This window comes from Hoplias malabaricus, chromosome 15 (assembly GCF_029633855.1).
Source record: "Hoplias malabaricus isolate fHopMal1 chromosome 15, fHopMal1.hap1, whole genome shotgun sequence".
Taxonomy (NCBI): domain Eukaryota; kingdom Metazoa; phylum Chordata; class Actinopteri; order Characiformes; family Erythrinidae; genus Hoplias; species Hoplias malabaricus.
Window position 1 is genome coordinate 13020161 of NC_089814.1, and position 23949 is coordinate 13044109.

Here is a 23949-nt window from a genome sequence, read left to right on the forward strand (position 1 = left end):
AATAGAGCGGTAACTACCACATAGCAATAACACTTCCATGAAGCAACAGGTTAAATCTGGGGTTGTGTGCTTTACTGGGCAATGCTAATCACTTTGCATGTCTAAATAAACTACGGTGGCTATCTGCTGGATTACAGCTCTATATTAGCATGCGGTTAACCTCAAATTAATATCTATAGCAAGCTAATCACACTTGTTAAATCAACACCCTGATAAATACAGCTAGGACGGTAATGCACACACCAAATGTCGCTTGGTACAAAAATACTCCCAGTAGATTTAGGATATTTGTGTTCATGACTTCAAAGAATACCAAAGCAATTATAGTATTTTTAAACGGAGGTATTATCTTATGATGTCAATCATGCAACCACAGCCCATACAAAATATTTGCTCAGAAGAGAAAATGTTGAACTTGGAGTCCTCAGTTCAGGATGTAGAAATGAAATGAAGGTTTTGTGGGATCATGGGAGGGACGCTGTCCTCCCATAGAGAAACATTGTGTCCGGACATGGCATGCCTTAACAAACACACACACACAGAGAAATGCATGCATTCCTCATGTCCACTTTCCTGACCGATCAGAGGGAGATAAAAAACATCTGTCCCCTGCTCTCTTTTTCTCAGTCATCTTTATCCATTAGGCAGCATGCTGTTTGCTTTGGGCTGTAATAAGTTTGTGAGACAGAGGCAGGCCTGAGCTGATATATGGAAGCATGTTTTGTCCAGCTTTATCACCTATCATCAGATGGAGATGGTAAATCTCTGCGTTTATGAGAGGTCTGCGGTGGCCCTGGCCAGGCCGGGGGGAGGAGGAGTGGACTTGGCTCTAGTCTGAAGCACTGGCTCTAAGTCAAACTGCAATTTGGCTCTGCCGCCCGTCCTGCACAATATGCACCGCATCACTGAGCTGATCCCTCCGAGCAGAGGATGAGGGAAATTCAAATGAGGCATGCAGGTGTTGCTCCTCAAGAAATTGTGAGACCTCCACCACTGTCTGGCCAAATCAAAATGTATTTATTTATATAGTGCTTTTTAGAACTGACGTTGTCACAAAGCAGCTTTACATAATTAATATCAGAATAGATCATTTGAATCAAAGCTCAGTGCGAGCCAGTCGAAGATGACAGTGGCAAAGAAAAGCTCCCTCAAGGCTGGAGGAAGAAACCTTGGGAGGAAAGGCTTCTCAAGGCCCTGAAGCACGTACACATGCACATATTACTGAAGATGTTAACAGCTGCAAAGTCCATATAAAATGGTTTGTTTCAATGTGTGTGTACAGCTCAGCAGAAGCCGCGTGACTAATGTCTGCAACTAGACACATCAAAGTGTTGTAACAAAACCTTGTTTCTCAGAAATAGGAATATTAAAGGAGTATGAGTATATAGTAAAGTTTGTAGCTAAAATTAATGTTCATTTATTGTAAAGTTGTACTTTTATTTATAATGAAAAAAGTGGTACATCAAATGTCTGATGCAGCTGGGTGTTTAGCACCGTTTATTATATTTTTATACATTAGCAACAGCAAAATCCATTCTTAGCTCAAGTTTGAATTAATTTGGTTAAATTAAGAAAGTAAGAAGAATCAGTGGGCGTTATGAAAATAAAGAAACTAATTAAGTGCAATTATTTGAAAAAGAATAGTGTTATACATTGGCGCTATCCAATTTAAAACATTTATCTCCCATATAAGTACATTTACAGCAGAAGGAAAAACTTACTAACCTTTCAGTGCAAGTGAAAGTAAAAGATTTTATTACAAGTAATTTCAGAGCATTTCTAATGGTTCATTCATCATGAAATGTTAACATGGTGTGAAGGATAACTACTGTGTTAAAATCATATGTAGTAAACTGAAAATTGATGCACGTTTTATTTGGACAGTTTATTTGCATTTTTATGTATATATAAGTGTGTGTGTGTGTGTGTAATATTTATCATCAGAAATTATGAGAATGAAAATATTTCCATATTGTCCAACCCTAACATCAAGATAAATGAAAGCAAACCTTTTAGTGGTTGTCATATCAAAGCTCTTAAAGCCTTTTGACTGTGTGTGTGTGTGTGTTTTCTGGCCCTGGGCTCTGCAGGCTGATGGAGGAGGTTCTGACAGGCTCTGAGGGAGGAAGACTGGGCAAGCAGAGGGAGATTGAGGACGCCAGGTGTTTGGGGCCTGAGCATGCTCGGCACTCTGGGGGCATTCTATGTTTAGATGTTACACGGCGTTACATGCGCTGTTTTTTCTGTAGCTGCTGCGTTTGTTGAAGATAAAAACGTTGGGCCTGCTGGTGCTCGGACCACCCTCTCGCTCTGGCCCTTCGCTCACTTCAGACAGCAACACTATCACTCTTCCACCACCACCCCCTCTCTGCTGATCGATTGGGTCTAAGCTTTTTTTCAAAAACACCCAGGGCATATTCCCACAGAGTGATCTGCACTGCTGACTGTATTTCAGACCGTCTGTGAACGCGAGGCTGAATGCTGCGGACAGTTAGCGTCACTTGTTGATTTATAGCCAGAATTTGTGGTTTGCTAACTGCTACTTTTCTTTTTAATTGATTCAGCATTGACATGATTGGATGCAGAGCACTCTTTGCCTAAGGCCCAGGAAAGTGATCTGGGGTGGGCTGCAGACTGGTCCCTGTGGGAAATATGGGAGACAGGTCTTTGTTTGCACAGATCAGTGGTCCAGTGGAAAGGGGAATTTGTGTGGGACATATGCCCACACACCTTGTGACCCAGAATTTGGTTGAAAATAAATAAATAAATAATATATTATTTTAGCCTATTACCAATATTAATACTGCATTAATTATTTTAGGTTATTACCTGTGTCAGTTTTACATTTTTACATAAGATAACACTATTGATCCTGAAGGAAATTTGAGTGTACTGTGCAAAAGAGAAGACATACAGAACGAAGTAACAGTAAATAGTGCATGGATATGGTAGTGGGTTACAGGGGTAAAAATAGGTGTGGTACACCAGTGCTATGAACCTTAATATATTAGAATTTAGTTCTATATACATTTTAGTTCTGTATATGTCTCGAGCAGTATAAAAACACTTGAAACCCATAACGTTTACATATTTAGGTTTTCTTACATCTTTGAGAGTCTAGTTTGTCTAATTGCATTAACATAATTTGCTGTAGTCACTATAAGGTTAGACTAGACTGATCTGAGCTGATGTAGTAGAGTGAAGAACAACACTGATTGCTGTGCAGCTGTAAATTAGTATTTGGTTCCCCACTTCATTTTCTGTAAGTGGTCCTGGTTTAGAAGGTCAACCCAATGTGTACATGTAATAATAGTGCTGCCTTAAAAGTATCATGTGCCTTTAGACCATTCCAATAGAGAAGATTTACAACAGAGTGTTGTGGGTTGACTGTTTGTTTGCCCTGCTGGAAAGGTAATTTGTCCTTGTTTGCAAGGGCCTAATATTTTAGCTATTCACCCTGTTTAAACACACTTCCCACTCCTTCCCCAGTACCCCCAAGTTGGATGACCTGGGGGTCAGTGCCGTCGCCCTTTTCAGCCTCTTCTGAATAATGGGGGCTTCATTAATAATAAGCAATCCATGGCCTCCGACCTAAGGTTCTGACCTCGTAGAGGCTCAATGTGACAGACACTCGTTTGCCTCAGTGTATCCCCACGCAGGGCTAAGATGCCCCTTGTCCAAAGTAGTCCACTCTAGCTGATGAGATTTTTATTTTAGAGGATTGCATTGGTTTAACAGTTCACGTGGTCATGCACAGCTGAAGGTATGTGGAGTGTGAAAGCACTTCTGCATACATGAAAGGAATATGGGCTCAACGTTACAAGACGGCACCATGGAAACATGCATGAAGGTCAGCCTTCAGAGGTGTGTGTGTGTGTCTTTCTCTCTGTCATTGTATGAAAGTCCCTTGGGTTAACCACAGTGGGAGTGCTGTAACCATGTTGAGGGAGTGGGGGGTGATGAGTGACACACACCATGCGGCAACACACTCACCACTAATCATGATGACATGAGACAAGCCAGATTAACCGACACCACTGTGAATATCTTCCACATATTGTACATGAAAGACATACACCATTCTCACCTAGACTGATATAGCTATTCTCACTCACACTCTCGCCATCCTCTGCACAGATACAGCTCTGTCAGGCCAGTATCATCCGTGTCTTTTATTCTGTGTCTTCCAGCCAAAATTCAGTCCAAATTCTGGGGCCCTTTAATTTTTTATTTACCAAATTAGGGCTGTGTGATACGTACAAAAGAGCTTGTAATTGATTTGTAGTTTTATCACAGTAGTAAGGTAGTGTTGTTTATTAATGAAGTTACACACATTTGCTGAAATACATGCATCTACAGCACATCTGTCACTGTTAGGATGCTTCTAGCAAGTTATAAATGAATGTTTTATGTCAATTTCATGCACAAATTGGCTGTGATATATGACAATGTCACAGCTCTAGACTAGAGCGCCTGGAAAAACACAAAACATGCCTCACTTACTCATGCCTAGGCATTCGAGAGAGGACATTACAGACTTAAAAGACTTGACATTGAGAGATTTCACTTAAAACAACAGCAGACACAACGGTTAGTCTGAGGCTCAGACCTCAGACCCAAGCTGAAAGAATGCTGACCATCAGATTAACACTAGCTAAACTTGCACGACCAGATGTACGCACGTGTGAAGACATACAACAAAACATGGGTTGTTGTGGCTGCGGATTGTCTGCACAGCCCCTGTTAAACTGTTTTCTACACTGGTGTTAAATTACATTCCTCTAGAGTGTTTTGGGAGAAAAGAATTCATCAGTGGACCTCTTCTACACTGAACTTCCTTTGTCTCTTTGGTCGCCAGCTTGTTGCTTTTTAAACCATGCCACTCTCAAGGAAACAATTAGTGGATGGGTTTCTACACAGTTTGCGTGATAAGCTGCAGTCGAAGTGAGCAAACAGCAAATTCATTTGCATACAGTGCTCACATCAAGGCTCATAATTTGTGCCACAGTTTCTCAGATGCATACATCTGCATCTGAGAGCATAAATAGAGCTATTCCAGTGGAACACATTCTTTCTGCACCGAACCTTCCCTTTTATGTACATCTGGCCCTCAGTGATTGGTTAGATGCTTTTTGTTTTTTTGCACAGGCTAGAATCACAGCAGTAATTAGGAAATGATGTATTGTTCTGGCTTTTCCCACCAACGTCACTGCATTTTCAGTGTAAAGAGTAATATGTCATATCTCTATGCGCAGAATTCCTTGAAACACACGTCCGTTCCCTGGGAAATGCACAGACCAAGAGAGCAGCTTCTTATTTATTCAATTTTTCCTACCTTCATCTGTCTATTGAGGTTTTTGCCAGGCCAGCTCAGCATGGAGTCCTGGCAGTCTATTGTATGTGCGTAACGTTAATGCGTCTGGACAGACATTCGTTTGGAAGGGGAGAATGAGTGATAGGCGAGGCATTAGAAGATGTGCCACTGCCTCCACTGAGTGAATGATGGGCCAACTGTGTGTGAGTGCTGCAGCAGTGCTCGAGGAGCTGTAATTCGAGGAGGAGCTCGTCCATCTGTGGCTCTGAAAGGGCCATAGGGCCATGGGCTTAGCTGACCTGTGCCCGAGGGAGCAACGGCAGTGATTACCTAAAGAGCTCCCTCTAGAGGCTATGGGAATTAAGAACTGGTTGAGCACGGACAGGTGGGCTGAAGGCTTCAGGATTGTTCCCCAGAGCAGCTGCGTGGGACCAGCTGAGCGATGATTGGCTACTTCGTTTTACTAACGTCTGTTGCATTATTATATTACCTGCTCATTCTCCTGACCTCTTCTTTGAACGTATCATATAATTTAACCATCAATCTCTAAAGGCTAATATGTGGACTCCCACTTTAGTTTCTCATTTTACAAAACGATTTAGCATACGGGTTAGTCACGGAATATTTCATAGTCATTTATACCGTAATTATATATTAGTGTCATAATACATCACGATGGGAAGGAATATCACTCCTTTTATCTCTTTTGTTTCCCACTTTTTAAAGATTGTGTAATGGCATTGATCTTTGTTATTTTTGTTAATTACTATTTGTAAAGTATCATTATCATATTTAATTTTGAATACAATATGAAGGAAATTATATTATGTGCTGAATCTGAATTACCAAATTATTAGTCTTTAAATTATGGGTGTTGTATGTAGCACATAGTATAATTAGTGCTGTCAGTATTAAGGAGTTAAGCCGTGAGGGAATTTAACATGATTTTTTCATGCTGATTTGTTATTTTGCCAAATTTGTCCACAAATCCCTTCTATAATTCACTGTTTTTACAGAGTCTTGTGACATATTAGTGGTTTTACTTATCATTGTAAACACAGCGTCGCTACTGTTGAGTTCAGCAAATTAAGAGATTCTAATTTTAAATTTATCAAAACTACACTGGGGTATTATCATAATGTAAAAAGAATAATAAATAAATAACTGTTTCCTCTGCCGAGTTTGTCTTGAAGATCACACTACACATTTATCCCCCTCCTAATGACACAAAGAAGTACTAGAATTTGTTTTTGTTTGATTGACACTACTTATATAAGTGTAATTTCACTGTGTTGATCTTACCTTGATTCAGTTATTTTACGTTTAAATATTCGTTTTTAAAAGCTTCAGTCTTAAGAAGGAACAATGTGATTAATCACGATTTAATTGTAGTGTTTTTCGTAACTAGCATTCTGAAGTTAAATCAGCATTGTGTAACATAAAATGTATTAAATGCTGAAATAAAGTGAAAATGGAAGGATTGACATATTATAAAGCATTAATATAACTTTTTTTTTGTTTTGTGGTTTAAATAAAAAAGATTATTAATTGAAAATGAAAGCTTGGGTCTTTTCTTTAGTTTCCTTTGATGTAGATGAAAAGGACAAGTTGATAGTTTTGCTTGTTTGATATTGTCCTTTGAAACTCAATTCTGTAGTCAAGCCCCTCCCTCATTTTCTGCCTATTGTTGAAGCTCAGGAATACGACCTGGTTTTGACACAGTTTCAATCACACTGATTTAGGAAACACCAGGAGAGCTTTCACGCCCAGTCTCTGGCCTTTTCTGAGACAGAAGCCTGCCCCGGTCATCACCTATACATCCCTGTGTCAGCCAGGTCAAAGAGAGAGAGAGGGAGAGAGAATGAGAGAGTGAGTGTCTGCATGAATAGGAGGATTATCATTAGCGTGAAGGCTTTGTCGCAGACCTTGCTGCGGGGTCGGCCATGTTCTGTGTGTTTGCGTAAGTAGCTGTGATAGATGCAGCTAATGAACTCCTTTTTTTTAATCTTAATGATGAATTGCGATTGCATTGTGTGGCTTACTGAGCAGCCGGGCCATCTCTCCTCCCTGAATGAATGAAGAAATGAATGAGCGTCACGTTGATGTGTTGTTTGTTTTGTTCCTGTAGTCTAATGGGGTCAGCTCTCTTTATGAATCATTAGAGCAGATCCTATACTCACTGAAAGCATGCTACTGAGTCGGCGTTTGCTTCAGTATCATGTAATGAAAATGTGATGTTGTGTTTAAGCCATGTATTTATTGATTTTACAAGCTAGGACAGAAAATAGGCCCATCCTTGTCTGGCTCAAGTAACAGGGTAATCCTCTGCTATTTGTTTTTTCATAGTTGACACAAATCCTTGCCTTAGTGACCTGAGACAGATGAACTCTTAGTATCCTCCAGCAAAAAGCTCAGTCCATATTCTCAGCACAGCGTATGAATGTCTCAGGTAAGAGCTGATGGATAAGCGAATGGGCCTGTGCTTTGACTCAGATCATTTGCAGCTAATTTGAAGGCCAGATTGGGGTATTGAAAGATAAATGTGGAGTTTCCCCGGGTGATAATAGCTGTGTAGGCGTAACTTGCACCGGTTCAGTCAGCAGAGCTGTCTTGGGGCTCAGAGACAGATGTTGACAACGGCTTCGCAGTGGCAGCCCCGAGCAGAATCATCCTTTCTGGAATTACAGGAAACGTAAGACGCTAATAACGTGTCTGAGGAAATACCTGATTTTCACTGCTGATGACCCGTGACTAGCATGTCATCTGGAGAGCTTCCAATTTTTTTTAAGTTCAGTGAAGTGGTTTTACCAGAGAGGAAAACTGAAATACTATTTTATTCATTATAAAACAGGCTGAAATTGAACAGGGCCAAATTTGTCTCGTAGCTTGGCTTTTGGTTTTAATTAGGATGAACACAAAACTCACACACACACTCACCCAAACCAACAGGGACACACTCAGTATTCTAGCTGTGAGTTTGAAAACACACATAATGATAATCTGATAGCTCTTAAGCTCCATCTGTGCTCAGTAGTCTTTTATTGTCCCTAATGAGTGGAAATCTTTGTGTCAGCGTACCCAGCTGTGCTGCTGTCCACAGCAGGATCTCAGCAGTAACCTCACATTAGCTCAGGAGCTCGTCTGACTCTGTCCAGGGTGGCTTCTCACCGTCCACTGGCTGGGGCTTAGTGACTTCAGGGTTCACTGAGTCATCTGACGCTGTGGAATCTCCCCCACATCCTCACACATTATTCATCAACCCCCTATTCACATCCCACACAACTTTGTTTTTTTTTTTTTCTTTAGTTAATTGAGTAAAACGGGAAAAAAATATACAAACATATAATTCATATATTTAATTCACATCAGACTAAATTCAGTAATATATATGAAGGCTGTGCTCACATGGCAAAATAAAATTCCCGGGGTATTATCAAAGGCAACCTCCCTTTTTCTCCCTTCATTTCTACTTAGCAACACACATGCAGGATTGAATGTGTCGAAACCATTCTACAGGTAAAAAAGATATTGAATTACATCATGCTTTCCGTATGAGTGATAACTGCAACTTCTGAAGGTTTAAACAGAATGTGTAAACCAGTAGAAACAGCTGAACGCGTCACACACAAGCCTCCTGTCGCTAAGCCGACGCAGTTCATCTCCACTAAAGCTGTGCAAATGTAGCCTTATATGGTGCCTTTGGGAGTATATGTTTTTCAACCGCTTCCTCGTTCAGGAATACCTTGCATATCCCGCCGACGCTCATGCTTACTTAGATCCTCTCGAGGTATTCTCATTTTACAATAAACAAGATGTAAATCTGAAATAGCGGGCCAGAGATGCACGTAGTTCCCCTCTATGAAATTCCTCTGAGAGCAATCATTCAAAATGTCATACTTCACCCATAAAAGCCTCTTATTTTTCAAATTATTTAAAGCTCTGATGTCAGAGATATGATTAGATGATTTAAGTTGCTTCACATTTATGCTAATTACTCCTAAAGAAGAGCCTTCCTCTGGAAGCGGCCTCTTTGTGGAACAGCCTATGAGCATGAGTTGTACAGAAGGACTAAATGAGGACAAGCGCAAGAGGAATGTTACACACATCCTTTCTAGTCTAGCACAAGATTGTAAATAATCAAATTTTTTTTTTCACAGATTCTACAGAGGAGACTACCACATTGACGTGTGCATAAATGATTACCTGGATGTCTACTGCCCCCACTACATGGACTCTGTGCCAGAGGAGAGAACCGAGCGCTACATGCTTTACATGGTCAACTACGATGGCTACAGTTCCTGTGATCATAAGGCTACAGGCTTCAAGCGCTGGGAGTGTAACCGGCCTCACTCGCCCAATGGACCTCTGAAGTTCTCTGAAAAGTTCCAGCTCTTTACGCCATTCTCCCTGGGCTTTGAATTCCGACCAGGCCGAGAGTACTACTATATATGTGAGTATTAAAAAAAATACCAGAATAAATGCTACTGTTGGCATCCACTGTAGTACTGCAGTTCTGTCTGTTAATGTACAGCTAAATTGAATTTATATTTTTCTGCTTAAAAATGTTGAACCACTGGTAATCATAATTTTTTTAATATATTTACTATACAGTTCTTCGTACACAATGTCCAGTTAAATATTATAAACTTTAGTAATTTTAGGTTGTTTTTATTTTAGTATTCCAGGTAAGGAACAGATGAAAACTAGTTAAATGATAAATCACATAAATTACAAAATTGGAATTGGCCATAAAATCTATGTTCATTGTTCTACAAATGACTGGATAATTTATATTTAATGCAGTCATTTGCACCAATCATTAAGTTTTATTAGCCAATTCAAATTTTACAACCAAGTTGTCATTTTGTAATTAATGGGCCAAAGTTGTTTATTTAAATAATATGAGTCAAATCAAATACAACATCAAAAGCAGGACGGAACTGGCTATATACTTTACAGTATGGTAGAGGTATAATAACAGCATTCAGATACAAAATTTAACTGAATGACATATATATGCAATAATTAAAAACAAATAAACAAACAAACATACAAACCAAAATTAACATAATAATTGACAGACCGTTGAACATATACTAACATAAACATATACTAGACCCGCAGAGTGCTGTACGTTCTGTGGAACACTTGGGAGTTACCTCAGCCATCACCGGTGTGCAGCATCTACAAGAATGATGCAACCGCAGCCAATCTGCGCCAGCACGCTCACCGCTCGTCGCCTATTTGGTATTTGGACCTGAAATCAGCCAGTGCCAATTCCTAGTAATTTGTCCATTTACTTGACAAGAGACCTGATCACATCTTCAACTACAAGGCCTTCCAGAGATTACATTTATTATAAATGAATAAGATTTTAATTATTTGTACTGTACAGCTTTTTTGGCATTTTAGAATCCTTGTCACTACACATATCCTTCTGAACACATCTAACATATTTTCCTACAATGAGCAGGCTGCATAGTATTAAAAACATTGCTTCCAATCTTTCAAACCATAGTGCCACTGTAGCATCTTAAACAGATGTTGTGATAGTGTCTGTGCGGAGTATGGGAAATATCTGAGCATAAGCATTTGATTCCAAGCAAGGAAGAGGAAAGCCATGGCTCAAGCCAAGTATGAGTTTGTGTTACAGGAGTCCTGGCAAAACAGACTCAAACAAAAACACGAACCTTCATGGAAAAGAGTCCTGACTCTTGCGGTCTTCCTGTAAGGAGTCTTTGTTACAAACTCCCGGTCTCAACTTTCGCTTGCTCGTGAGAGGGCTCTTTAAAACAAGCATCTAAACCCTTGTTTTTACATCTGGAGTCAGATCCCTGTAGAGTGGGAGCGGGAAGACAAAATAAGGCACAGGAGTAGTCCTCCTCGGACAGCTCAAGCCTGAGATAGCTGCAGTTATGCAGGCGCATACAGGAGAGGCAGATTTAGTGGCATTTAACCTGATGAACTGACAGATCGCACAGCAACATCAAAACAATGTGTGCGATATGAAGGAGCGATAAGGAAGAAATGGAAGGAGAGAGGGAGAGAGAGAGAGAGAGAGGAATGCACAGTAAACAATGATTAGGGCTAAGATCCGAGCAGGAGATTAGATTGTGTTTTTTCTACATGGGTGTGCATGAAAGGCTTTGCCACAGCGTAAAGCGGAGTTCATTTTCCTGGATCTTTGAGTCAGGACAGTAGGATGTGAAACATTTCAGATGAAATAGTGGAGCTGTCAGGTAATCTGAAGGTTTTACTCGACGACTGAGCGGGAGAATATGAAGCAGCGCTGCTCACAGCTCTTTCCTGTGTGACTCAGTTTTATGACTCAACAGTTGCAGATCCATTTAAACAAAGAGCCAGTTTCTGTCCAACCTACCGATGCTACTAAAGGGAGAGCAAAATAACAAACAGTCTGTCAGCAATCAGGCATTTTGGCTCCAATCATGATAGAAAGTAGAGTGTTAAAGTAATCATACACCCACGGTGCAGAGAATTTAATCTCAAGAAGAAAGCAGCTGCGTAACCGTCAGTAAACCAGATCATATCACCAACAACCACTTCACAACTGTTTGGATAACCGTATGTGTGGACCTTAAACGAATCTGACAACAAGGAAATTTATGATAATCGTTTGTTGTACTGTGGCTGTCTTTGTTTATGATATTGAGGGGTGTAAACATTTACATGAAGGTGGTGATTCCAACACATTTTTTTAAAAGTAGTAGAATAAATACTAATCATAGATAATCATTTTCAGCAAAACGTAGGAACAAAATAAAATTCTTGAAATTTCAGAAAAAAAGAAAAGATATTATTTTATTGTCTTTTTGCACTATTTCTTTCTCTTTATTATATTTTTAAAATAATATTTTATTTTAAAATACATTGGAATTCAGGATGCCAGTAATGTTTAAAGAAAACAAAAAATGGAAAAACAAAACAAGATCACAGAATGATCCAGGCCTGTTACTGTGTAGTTTTTACATTTACAGTGCGCTGGCTGTTGCTGTAAGATTTTATGGTGCGCTGAGAGAGTTCCTGGAATTGTAATACAATGGAGTGGCTGTAAGGTCAAAGATAGACACCCCTAAATATAATTTATTGTCATGTATTTATTTTTTTTAGGGAAACGTCTGGGGTCAGTCAGTGCTTGTAGCTGTGAATCACGGCTCTGGTTGGATGGGGAGCTATGTGTCTGTAAAGTAGACAGAGTGCCTTTGTTAAGATTTCGATGGTTAATCAGTGGGAGTGAGAGGTCTCTCTGAGAGAGCCTGAGGGTGACACGCGTGGCCCCTGGGCTGTCAGTCAGGGGCCCGTCCCGCTCAGGAAGCGATCACTGGGGATCAGAGGGCCGGCCTGGTGGGGTCAAATGTGAACATGCTCCGATGACTGCAGTTGAACTTTGGATCCTGAATGGCTTAAGGCAGCATGTTTTTCCAATATGGCCTTGGTGGAAGTCTGATCTTAATCTCCGAGGATAGAAATCCAATTTCAAGGGAGGTTTTTAGCCTGTCTCCCCACCCCCTCTGTGCGAGAGGGTCTGACAGCAGAGCACCCCGTCTGATAGAAGCGTGCTTCAAAAGCACACGGCTGGCACTGGCGGTCAGCATTCCCTGTGTCGATGATACGATAGGCCAGCAGCGTTTCCAGTGTACACTCAGATCACATCTGACCCCTGGATAAGAACAGGACTTTACATAACGCGGGTCTTTTGTGAGTCTTTTAACGAGCAACTTAACCTCATTTTTCTTTATGTTGGAAAGTGCTCTCTGAGTCTGAGAGTGTGGCACGACAGATCAGAAGCCTGCAGGGAGCCTTATCTCTCCGACAGGGCATCAATCCTTCTTCCTCCTGTTTATCAGACTTCTCAGTTTCATCACATCTGATCTCTGCACCCATAGCTAGGTTAGTGGTGTCTAGAGGGTTTTTACTAACCCCGTATGTTTACAGTGCACACCTAATGTCTGCTATGTGACGCTGTAGACGGGGAGAAGCTGCTCAACTTGTTGGCAATGTATGGTGAAGAGAGGCCTTGGATAGTCTAAGCTGCTTTCATCTAGTCTTAACTCTTAAATTCCGAGCCAGAAAAAAAAAACTGTTTCAGTTAGAAACTGCTATTCTGAAAAAGCCTACATTTGAATGTAACCCAATCAGCCATAACATTACTACCACCTCTTTGTTTCCACGCTCACTGTTCATTGACTGTATACATGCACTTTGTAAGTCTACAGTTACAGACTGGAGTCCATCTTATGCTCAGCCCCCTGTTCGTCAGTGATCAGGACCACTACAGAGCAGCGATCCATTTGTACAAGCACAACACACACTTAACACACCACCACCTTGTCAGGGACACTGCAGTGCTGAGAGTGATCTGCCACCCAAATTACTCCGGGGTGGTCCTGTGACGGTGCTGACCACTGAAAGACAGGGTCAAAGTATATGGAGCAACACGGAGGCTGTGGTCTGTTATTGTGGAACGACAGTTGATAACATGGACAACGTGTAGAGAAACAAGAAGGTGGTAGTAATGTTATAGCTAAATGATGTATATATTTCACTCACATTTGCCTGTGTTACACTGATGAAATGAGCAGGAATAAGACTTTACTGATCCTCAATGAATGCATTTGTATTGTTGCTGAGAAATAATCACAGTGTACCCAACCTTACAGAAGTGCCATAGGATGTTGTAGTCCTTTAATATACTTGATGAATAATTAATAATGTAATATATATTAATAATGTGTGTATACATATACACATACAGTATTGTTCTGACGTCTTAGGCACCTAAGATATATGCCATCTCAGTAAACATGGTGCTTGTATAAAGTTATATATAATCACAGTAAGTACAAAAAACAATAATATAAACATATAAGATATAAGATTTTATAAGTAGTAAGTGTGAGTGATTTGAAGAACAATGTTTTGTTCAGATTCTCCTTGATTCCATGAATTTGTTCAACAGCACACTTTATTTAAAATCATTATTTATTAACCATTAAAACTAGGTATTGGATGATAACCTCAAATAATACGGACTGCAACAAGGAGAGATTTGGAAAAAGTTAAACCAACACATTCACACACAGAATATCACACTCACTGGAATAATGTTATTTGCTTTTATTTTAATGTTTTTTAAGCAAATAAACTGCTCAGATTAATAGCTTTTTTAAATCTCATAATCTTTGGTGCCTACAACTTTTTACAGTACTGTATATGTACAGAATGCATTTAAAGGAGTACAGCAACAGTGAAAAGAACTCTGCAAGACACACATATATTAGAGTAATAATGCTAGCCCAGCTGAAATTGAAATAAATATTAGCAAATAATCGATATAGTACTTAATTGGTATTATAAGAGTTCTGCCAAATAATGATTTAATTATAATGATTATTATAATGATATCATCATTTATCCCTAAGTAAATGAGGATAAAGCTATAGTTCAAGAATTTATTACCACTTTTACATTAGGTAAGAGAGGCTGCGGCAGGCTTAGGTAAGTTACATGATCCAGTAGCGGCTGACAAAGGCACAATGTTCTGTGATTGACAAGCTGGAGTTCTTTTATGGGCCACCAGTGTAATTATCCTAATGCAGTGTGCCGTGTTGGTAGCTGTTCTTTCTCGCTATTGTAAATTCTGAAAGAGTAATTCTGAAGCCATTCCGCTGTGTGCCTGTTTAAAAAGGGGAGACATTAAAAGGATCTAAATTGGCATAAATAATCACCAACATGCAGCAGGAATATTAACGTACACAAAAAAAATGCACGCAGCTACTGTAAGATAGAAAAAGATGGTGCGTTGTAAAAGACTGTGTTGGAACAACCCCCTCAGCTCGGCTGCAGCTTTCTCAAGTGATGTTTCCAATCAGCACTCGGCTTCTGCTCCAAACTGGGCCAGACTTGAGAAATGAGACAAAAGCAATTTCGCTCAAATCAAAGTAAATATGCTTGTGGGGACATGATTAAGGGTTCAGAACCCCCCAGTGTGTCACTGTAGACAGCGTATAAGCAGTTTGATTTAACCCATCCTTTCCCCACAGTCGAGGGTGTGGGGGATGAAAGGGGAGACAGCAGGCAGATTAAGAGCAGCTGGAGACCCCACACAACAGGGAAGCTCTGGGGTCAAGGCTAACAGCAGTGCATTATGGAAATATACACGGACACTTTTACATGAACATGTCTCTCATATTCAGTAGAGAGGGACATGACTGTTCGATTAATTGATAACTCAAAAGCAGTTTTGAGAACAGATTGGTTAATTATATGGAAATTACCTTTCGTACCATTACTCATCCTCATAAAACCTGGGAGCTTCTCTAATCATGTATTGGTTGATCAGCCGGGGTGGGGAACTTTTGAGCAGAGAAATAAAAGAAACCCTGTTCTGCAGTGTCTACAAACAGTGGAATGCTTGCATCAACCAAATCCAGTGGCTGCATCGTTTGAACAGAGGTCATTTTTATCATCAGTAAAGATCTTTTAGTAACAGGTGTGGCTTTCATCGTCTGCCACTTGCAGCTGTTGATGTTATTAGAAGCCAATAGGACTTTAAGTAGCAGGTGTTGATGTATGTAGTAGCCAATCAAGCTGAAGAGGCAGGTGGAACGATCATGTTCATCCAATAGAAGTCAAAACGTCAAAGCCAGGGTTCATTTTCTGTACTTAGGTATTTGAAAGCACTTCACGTGTTACTTGGGACCAAGGCTAAATATTTGACCCTCTCCTTTTCTGATTGTACGTTTTCATCAAACAAAAATAGCCTTCGATATTTAAAAAAATTATATTTTTAGCAGCTGAAGCAATGTCTTTGCCTTGTTTTGACCGTGTGAATTAGAAGCTGTGTTGTGTAGCTTTGAATGAGGGTCTTTATTTGAAGTGTTTTCTTCTGCTCATTACTTAGTCACCTTTACTTCTCAAGTGATCTGTGAGAGAAATACCAAAGCTCTCCTCCCCCTCGCTCCTCGACCCTCATTTGCATTGGCTCCTGACAGCAGGAGATTGCATTACCTACTGCACAAAGAGCGTGTGGCCGCAAGAGGAGCCTGTCTCCCTGTTCCTCTTTAAGCACTAATAGGCTTTCCTTTATGGAGAGGACAAATTGAGAAACATGGCCCATGGCTAAGATGACAGGGGAAACAGCATATCCAATGTAGCGTTGCCTGTATATATAGGTAGGAAATGAAATGAATGCTGATTGTGTTTCCCTCTGAGGCCACTGTGCTTGTGCAGGCATTTATATGAGGCCCGAAACATGTAGAAAATGCCTAAATGTCAGTGGCTCTGCTGAGACAAGTAATGGTGGAGGAGATGTTGAATGTTCAGGTATCAAACTGCGTTTTCCCACTCCAAGTGGTTTGTTTTCTATCAGCCTTTTTGTGTCCTCTGCCATTTTTTCTTTCCATTTGCTACACTTCGCAGTAGATTACAATTCCCCACAGCAGAAAAGGCTCATACTCTTACCTGCAAAGAGTTTAATCTGCATAGGGCAGATTGCGTTGTCCTCCTGCCATAGGATTTGGGTGGGAAAATGTTACGCAGTATTTTTACAAGTTTTTTATTATTTTTTTTACTATAAAATAAGATGCTTGGTGTTTTGCTGTGCATGTGGCATGGATTTACAAGGTGTAGTTCTAAAATATCTTAATTGTTTTTACAGCCTCTACAGTTGGTGAAACTGGAAGAAGAAACTGCCTAAGGCTGAAAGTTTTTGTCAGACCAGCAAGTAAGTTTTTATGAGGCCTTATGGGAATTTGGCATTGTTTCATGTGTGCTGTAATTGCCTTGTTTATCAAGGTTTGAAATTGTCAGTAAGAGCCAGATAGTGATGATGTCATGCTGATTTGCCTGACAACAGCCTGTTTTATGTTCCTTTCACAGACAACTGTGTGAAAACCGTCAGCGTTCACGACCGGGTGTTCGATGTTAATGACAGAGTGGATAACTCTATAGAGCCAAGAGGTTTGTATGTTCCAGGGAGTTTTCCCTGTTCAGTGTACACTCTTAAAAGTAAAGGTGTTAAATAGGCCTGTTCCACTAACAGAATCCTCTTATTTGGATAATTGTGTGGAAAATAGTTGTGGTTACTGTTTAAAATGTGTTCTGCTTTGCTTTCTTTTCTGTTTTGCAAATTTCGAGCTTCAACTCACGCTATCACTTTGTTTGCTGCCGTGTTTGTTTCAGTTAAAGTTAGAAGCCATGTAGGACTGAAAAACTATATATATAGAGAGAGAATAGAATAGAATAGAATCGAATAGAATCGAATAGAATAGAATAGAAAGCCTTTATTGTCATTATACACAGCATACACAGTATACATAGTACAACAAAACTGGAAGCTGCTCCTTAATATTTAAATAGAAAAGTTAGAACTATCTTATAAAAACTATAGAAACATATAAGTACCCTATAGACAAGTAGGACAGACAAACCAGATGACACACTGTAAATGTCAGTTAGTGCAGATTCCCATTTAGCAACGTGATGGCTTTGGGAAAGAAGCTGTCCCTGAGTCTGTTAGTTTTGGCCGGTATGGACCTGTAGCGCCTACCAGAAGGCAACAGGTTAAGGAGGTGGAAGCCAGGATGGGTGTTATCCTTCAGAATGTTCCTGGCCCTACGGAGACAGCGAGAATTGAAGATTGATTAAATCACCCAAAATAGTGATTCCAATCCACACATCATATTTACTAAAATGGTTCTGTAGCCCTTAGGAGTCTTGGATTATTTTGCCCATTTTTGTATACTTCTGATTTTGCCTTTAAATGCCACATTAAACTATGTTTAACATTCCCGAGTTTTGTATTATTTTTCATTATTGTTCATATGTCTTTCTCATTTGAACTGATTTGAGAGTCCCACTTTTGTTCATGTGGGAGCATGATGTTTTAATCACATTTCAATTATGATATTTCTGTTTATACTTTGTCCTAAAAAAAAAACCCTGAAATTTTCAGTGAAATTGGCGACAATGCTCAGTGTGACTTCGGTTTGAAGCGTCTTGTCTTGATCCAGTCACAAAGTTTGAGCATGTCGGCGTGATCAGTGACTCCTAGGGGTTAATGGACCATCCCTTGTGCACATCTAAGATACAGCTATGATGTAATACGGCTAGCTACAGTTGAATTGGGAGAAACCACTTGTTATATTACATGTTGAGCAATTTCAATTTTTCTTTGATGGGTTTATTGCAAACAGCTGAAAGTTTATAGATTTTTAATAAACCTTATTTGCAGCGGGGTTGAGTAATATTGATTGCAACTGTGGATATTTAATGATCATTACTCGTGCATGTTCACAGTTATTCACTAAACTATTTCCTCTGTTTCTTCAGATGACACAAGCCATGAATCAGCAGAGCCATCTCGAGGTGATGTGAACTCTGCTGGCCGTGTACGTGTGGCTGGCTCTCTGCTGGCCTCAGCCCTGCTCCTCTTGGTCTCTCTCTTATCATTATAGCAGCCCGCATGAGTGCAGTAACATGTCACAATCTTAACACGCTGGAAGACTCATAAAAGGACACTTTTAAGTAGACATCGGAGGTCCTCATTATCTCGACGGGGATGCAGAACATGTTCCTCTAACAAGGAGATGGCAAAAGTGTTCTGACTCAGGCCACAAAGGGAAGATTTTTCTCATAGCCCTGTGGCATTACTGGATGGATGTTGGTGGATTTCAATTAATATGTCCTCGCCTCTCAACCAGCTTTCTACGTGACACAAAAGAACCATGCCCACACCCTCATATATACATACATCTATATATATATATAAATATATACACATATTTTCTCCCTCCTAAGCTCACTGCTTCAAGGGCTTATCTTGAAGGAGAAGGTTGAAAAGGGAAAAAAGAAAATGACTTTTAAAAGAGACTGATTTCTATACCATCCACTTACTGCATTTGACACAGTGAAGAAGTTTTACGACACAACGACAGAGGACTCCCACCAATGAGTTTGAGACCACTGTGTTGAAGAAATGAAGCCACTGGAAATGTGAGCAACTTTGAGGACTGCGGACTCACTGGTTTACAGGATCGAATGAGCGGCTTCAGAGTGAGTCTTCTATCAGAAAGAGAGACAGAACATCATTTTTAATGGGACAAGTCACTGAGGACTCTCTCGGAGAAACAGCAGTTTTCAAGAAGAGTTTTCCTAGAAAAAGAATAAAGCACTCATTTTTGTACATTGTGTACAGTTATGGGAATAAGAATTGGACACTGTCTTCTTGACGTGAATGGCTCTGTTCAAGTGTAGTAGCTATACTGATATTTTGTTATAGAGTTTGGAGCCTCATTGATCTGTTGTTTAAGCGAATACTAATTTGTTTGGCAAAGTATTTTCCCCCTATTTATTGCTCAGTCCTTGTGCTCCTCACACACTGCCGCCGCAGCCAATAGCCAGGATTCAGGAGCTGAAGACAACCTAGCCTCAGCACTAATTCAGCCTAACCATAATCCATGTATTTAATCTGGGTTCGATTAAGACACCCCCGCAGACTGTAGTCTCACTGTGGGATACTGCTCAGTTGTTTTATGCTGTTTCTAAATTGATATCAGGGAAAGAACGGTCTCGAGAATGTTGCCATGTCGTACTGAATGCCTGTGGTCATTTCAAACAAAGTAAATGGTTTTATTCAATAGATTAAATGGGGTCCATGTTTAGGCGAGCAACTCATTTATTGATTTATTGACAACCGGTCTCCCATCCCAGAATATCATTCACATCTTAATTTATCCTAATGGAATTGCACATGAAGCCAATAATAAATTATAAAAGCAGTGCATATCAAAACAAGGTTTTTCAGGGAACTGTTTTATTGTAAATGAGCTCAGCTTCATTTTTCAGCTGGATTTTGTTCCAGGAGTTTTACCATTTGTCTTATTTCACTGGCTTTTGGAAATCCGGTGCTGAGCCGGCCAAACACCATCTAAATGTTGCTCGAACAGTGCATTGACAGAGAGTTTCACCCATCCATGGTGGCAGCTGACGCCCTGATGTGATTTAATAGACTCTTTGATGTTGTCCAGAGTGTCAGGCATGTGGGCCACATACTGCGGCCTCATGTGGGTCATTTCTGGAATTAAAAATCGACTGGAGCGCGAGCGTGTCTCGGTGTCCGGTTCAGCTGCAGGCTAGCGTTACTCTCGTGAACCTGGGCGAGAGGAGTGGGGGAAAGACGAGAGCTCCTGCTGCGATCAATAGTAATGGGCTTCACACATAGGAAAAACAGGATAAATATTTGCCTCAGCCTCTGTGCTGACTGCTACAGTTTCCATGCCCACACGCAGGTAACGGTAGACTAGACATAGAACAGGTTTCATGCAGGTCTCGCAGGTCTTAAATGTTTATGATTGTCCTTTAGAGTAGATTGTTCTGTAGCACAGAAGGTTGAGGGCAGAGGTGGGCAATGTGACAATAATTCATTATCATGATACCTTTTTCATCATATACATGATATATCCCCATATTTTGACACAAAAATAATACACTAAAAAAGCCACAATTAAAAACTGACGTCAGAAGCTGGGCACAACATTTAACAAACTGCATTGTGCTACATACATTTAACAGGACTCTGTTTGTAATGAAACAGGCAGTTGGTCAGTGTTATTTAAATATTGTAGATGTGCTCAGAAAATCATGATAAAAATGCAATATTGTCTTATTGCCCACCGATATTTGAGGGCCAACATTTTGCTGTAGGGCAGAGTTCATAAAGCTACATAACACCTTCATAAGCATTCATGACAAATGACATCAGCCTACATGAATGTTTTGTATATTTATTCCAACAGGCATCATTTCTTATAAAAAGCTGGTTTCTCCACATTCACAGTCTCTGCATCAGTTGAGCTTTTCTCTGGCCTTACGTTCATAGCTCAGTGTATATCACAGCTACGTAATAAGCTGGTAATAAGTGTTAGTTTGACAAGGCTATGTAACATTATCAGAATTCTATCACTGTGTGATATACATTAATCTCCAAATGTATATCACGTATGCCACATGCCCATCTGTTATTTCACCCAAGAGACAATGTCATAAAAAAATGTCAGATAATAAAGTCTGACCTAAGTGCTGTCAGAGCCGTCTGTATGACAGAGGAAGAGCTGGAACAGCCTGTTGGGGGGTGGGTGGGTGGTTGGGGGCTTTATAAATGTTCATGTAGGTTTTTGTCAGTTGTGAACTTCACACTCTTAAAAATTTTTCAAAGGTTATTTAGTAAAGGCAATTGTTCTAGAAAAGTCTGAGTTCTATAAAGAAAATTCCACATTGTGAATATGTTCTTTGCCTGATCAAATGGTTGTTCAGATGAACTCTGTGTATGATCGTAGCACCTTTCGGAAAATGGTTCTTCTATTGTTACGATTCAATACAAAGAACTAGTTCACAATGCAGACGGTTCTGTACAGAACTCATGTTTCTAAAAAAGGACCACTGCTTTCATTAAAGAACTTTTGAAAAACCTTTTTCTTTTATAAATGAGTGTACCCTAGAGTAAAAAGTCCCCATGAGGCTGACGAGGATGAATGTGGCGTGCTGCTATAACATAAAATGACTCTTTAGAAAAACTAAACACGGGAGCATATGGATCCTAATGTTATGGATACTGTGTATCCTTAGGTTGTCTGTGTGGTATACAGTGTTAGAGCAGTTACATTTTGTACCTCTGCCTAGGAAAAAAAACAAAAAAAAAAGACAAGAAGAATTCGTTTAACAAGAAAGATGTTTAATATCAATGTTCATTGTCTGTTTCTTTTGTATTTGACACTAATATTCCTGATGTTATGCTGACTTCACCTGTGCATGGTTCTCATTTTGGAATAGGATGCTCTGATATTTAACCATCTGCCTTATTTAACATAGGCACTCAAACCAGGAGCTGCTATTGTTTGTGGATGGTGCACTGACGGTCCCTTACACCAGACTCGTTTTTCCCACATAAAATGCATCTGGACAGGTCCTAGATGAGCAGATACTTGTTTGTGTTTTCCATATTTCCTCCTGGTATGTTTACAGAACATCTGAAATGACCTTGCATCCGGAGACAATTCCTGGTGCTTATTTATAAGAAGAAAAGGGACCTTTCTTGTAACGTGACCCAATTCAGGAAACATTTCTTGTGTTAAACGTTTTCTCAATGTTGACTGTGCCTAGAAGCATTGTCATTTCATTTTCTGTATTCTGTGTTACAATGTGGCACCTGAATTCTCTTCTGTCAAATGCCATTGGAAATGCTTGTTGAGAAAAGGAATGACCATGGTGTGCTATTCTTGTCTTTACCTTGAGTCTAGCATGGATCATTGTGCCTCTGTATTTTTTAAGGATCCTTTTTCTGTCCTCCCCTGGACCATTTCTCCTCTGCACCGTGACATTACATTGTCTTGTTTTTTTTTTTTGTGAGGCTGTTCTAGCCACAAGACTCGGACCATCATTCGCCTCTGCAATTAAACTCGGCCTGGGCCCCTGCGTCAGTCACTTTCTTTTGAGTGGTGCTCCAGCCTCCCTCCCTTACGTTAGACACACATTTTATATCTTCAAATGCCATTGTTTGTAAATACACCTGTTGGAGCAGCTAAGACTAACTATGAGAAGACAAAAAAAAAGATGAAATAAATCTTTGTCATTGTTGTAAATGCCGTCTCTGTTTGATTCTTTCCATTTCTTAAGCCCACATTTTCTCATAAGTGCCACCACTGAAAGTAACTTTGGAAAAGACTGGCTGTGGCCTTCTCCAAGGTCACTGGAATATTCGAGAAGAAAGCAAATGAAGGAAAGCACAGTGGACATGGGGTGTTAATCCCCAGCGCATAAAACAGCAGCCACAGTGTGAACAGTTTGACGATGACTCGGGTCACAGATAATCCTATTCAAACCAGATCCCATTCCTCACATCCAGATTATGCCCACTGAAGTGTTTTAGTCCAGAAATCTGCCGCTATATCCTTAACAATTTCATTCACAGGTCAGCAACTCCTCTAAAATATATATCTTGGTAGAGAAGTGAAGAGAAAAAAGTGCACAAGCTCTTTTTTTCAGGCCAAAATATAATCTTTTTCTGAATATTCATTTTGTCAGCATGTTATTTTCTTAAAATTTCATCTTAGTTTCTTAAAATAAGTATATGAATAAAACACAATTAATTTAGTACCTTATTGTGTTAAAATAGTGTTCCCCCTGAGACTGTGTGGCTTTCCTCTGTTTTACACTGGTTTCCTTCCACAGTCCAAAAACTTGTTGGTAGATGGATTGTCTGAGTGACATTGTGCCCAGGGGAGAGTGGGTGAATTGGTGTGATACCCTGTTCAGGGTCTGTTCTTGCTTTGCACCAATGATTCCTGATAGCCACTGGACACAAGCCTTAACTAAAAAATCCTGAGAAAGACCTTATTTTGACATCATTTGTAGCTCAGGTTGTTTTGATTTGTAGCTCTTTCTGTCTGTGTTTACTTTCATGCACTCTCTGGAATTTGGGGTCAGTTCCATGGAATTCATTCATTGTCTGTAACCGGGTATCCAGTTCAGGGTCGTAGTGTATCGAGTGCCTATCCTGAATCACTGGGCGCAAGGCAGGAACACACCCTGGAGGGGGCACCAGTCCTTCACAGAGCAAC

At 40.1% G+C, this 23949-nt stretch overlaps 1 protein-coding gene across 1 annotated transcript in view; it reads left to right on the top strand.

Moving 5' to 3' along the window:
• efna5a (ephrin-A5a) overlaps positions 1-22926 on the top strand; it is a 55007-nt gene extending 32081 nt beyond the window's left edge. The window contains exons 2-5 of the mRNA XM_066646570.1: positions 9472-9764; positions 16992-17057; positions 17213-17293; positions 18665-22926. Of these exons, the coding sequence (XP_066502667.1) occupies positions 9472-9764; positions 16992-17057; positions 17213-17293; positions 18665-18789 (565 nt within the window). The 3' untranslated portion in view covers positions 18790-22926. The remainder of the gene's footprint in view (positions 1-9471; positions 9765-16991; positions 17058-17212; positions 17294-18664) is intronic.
• The last annotated feature ends 1023 nt before the right edge of the window (positions 22927-23949 follow it).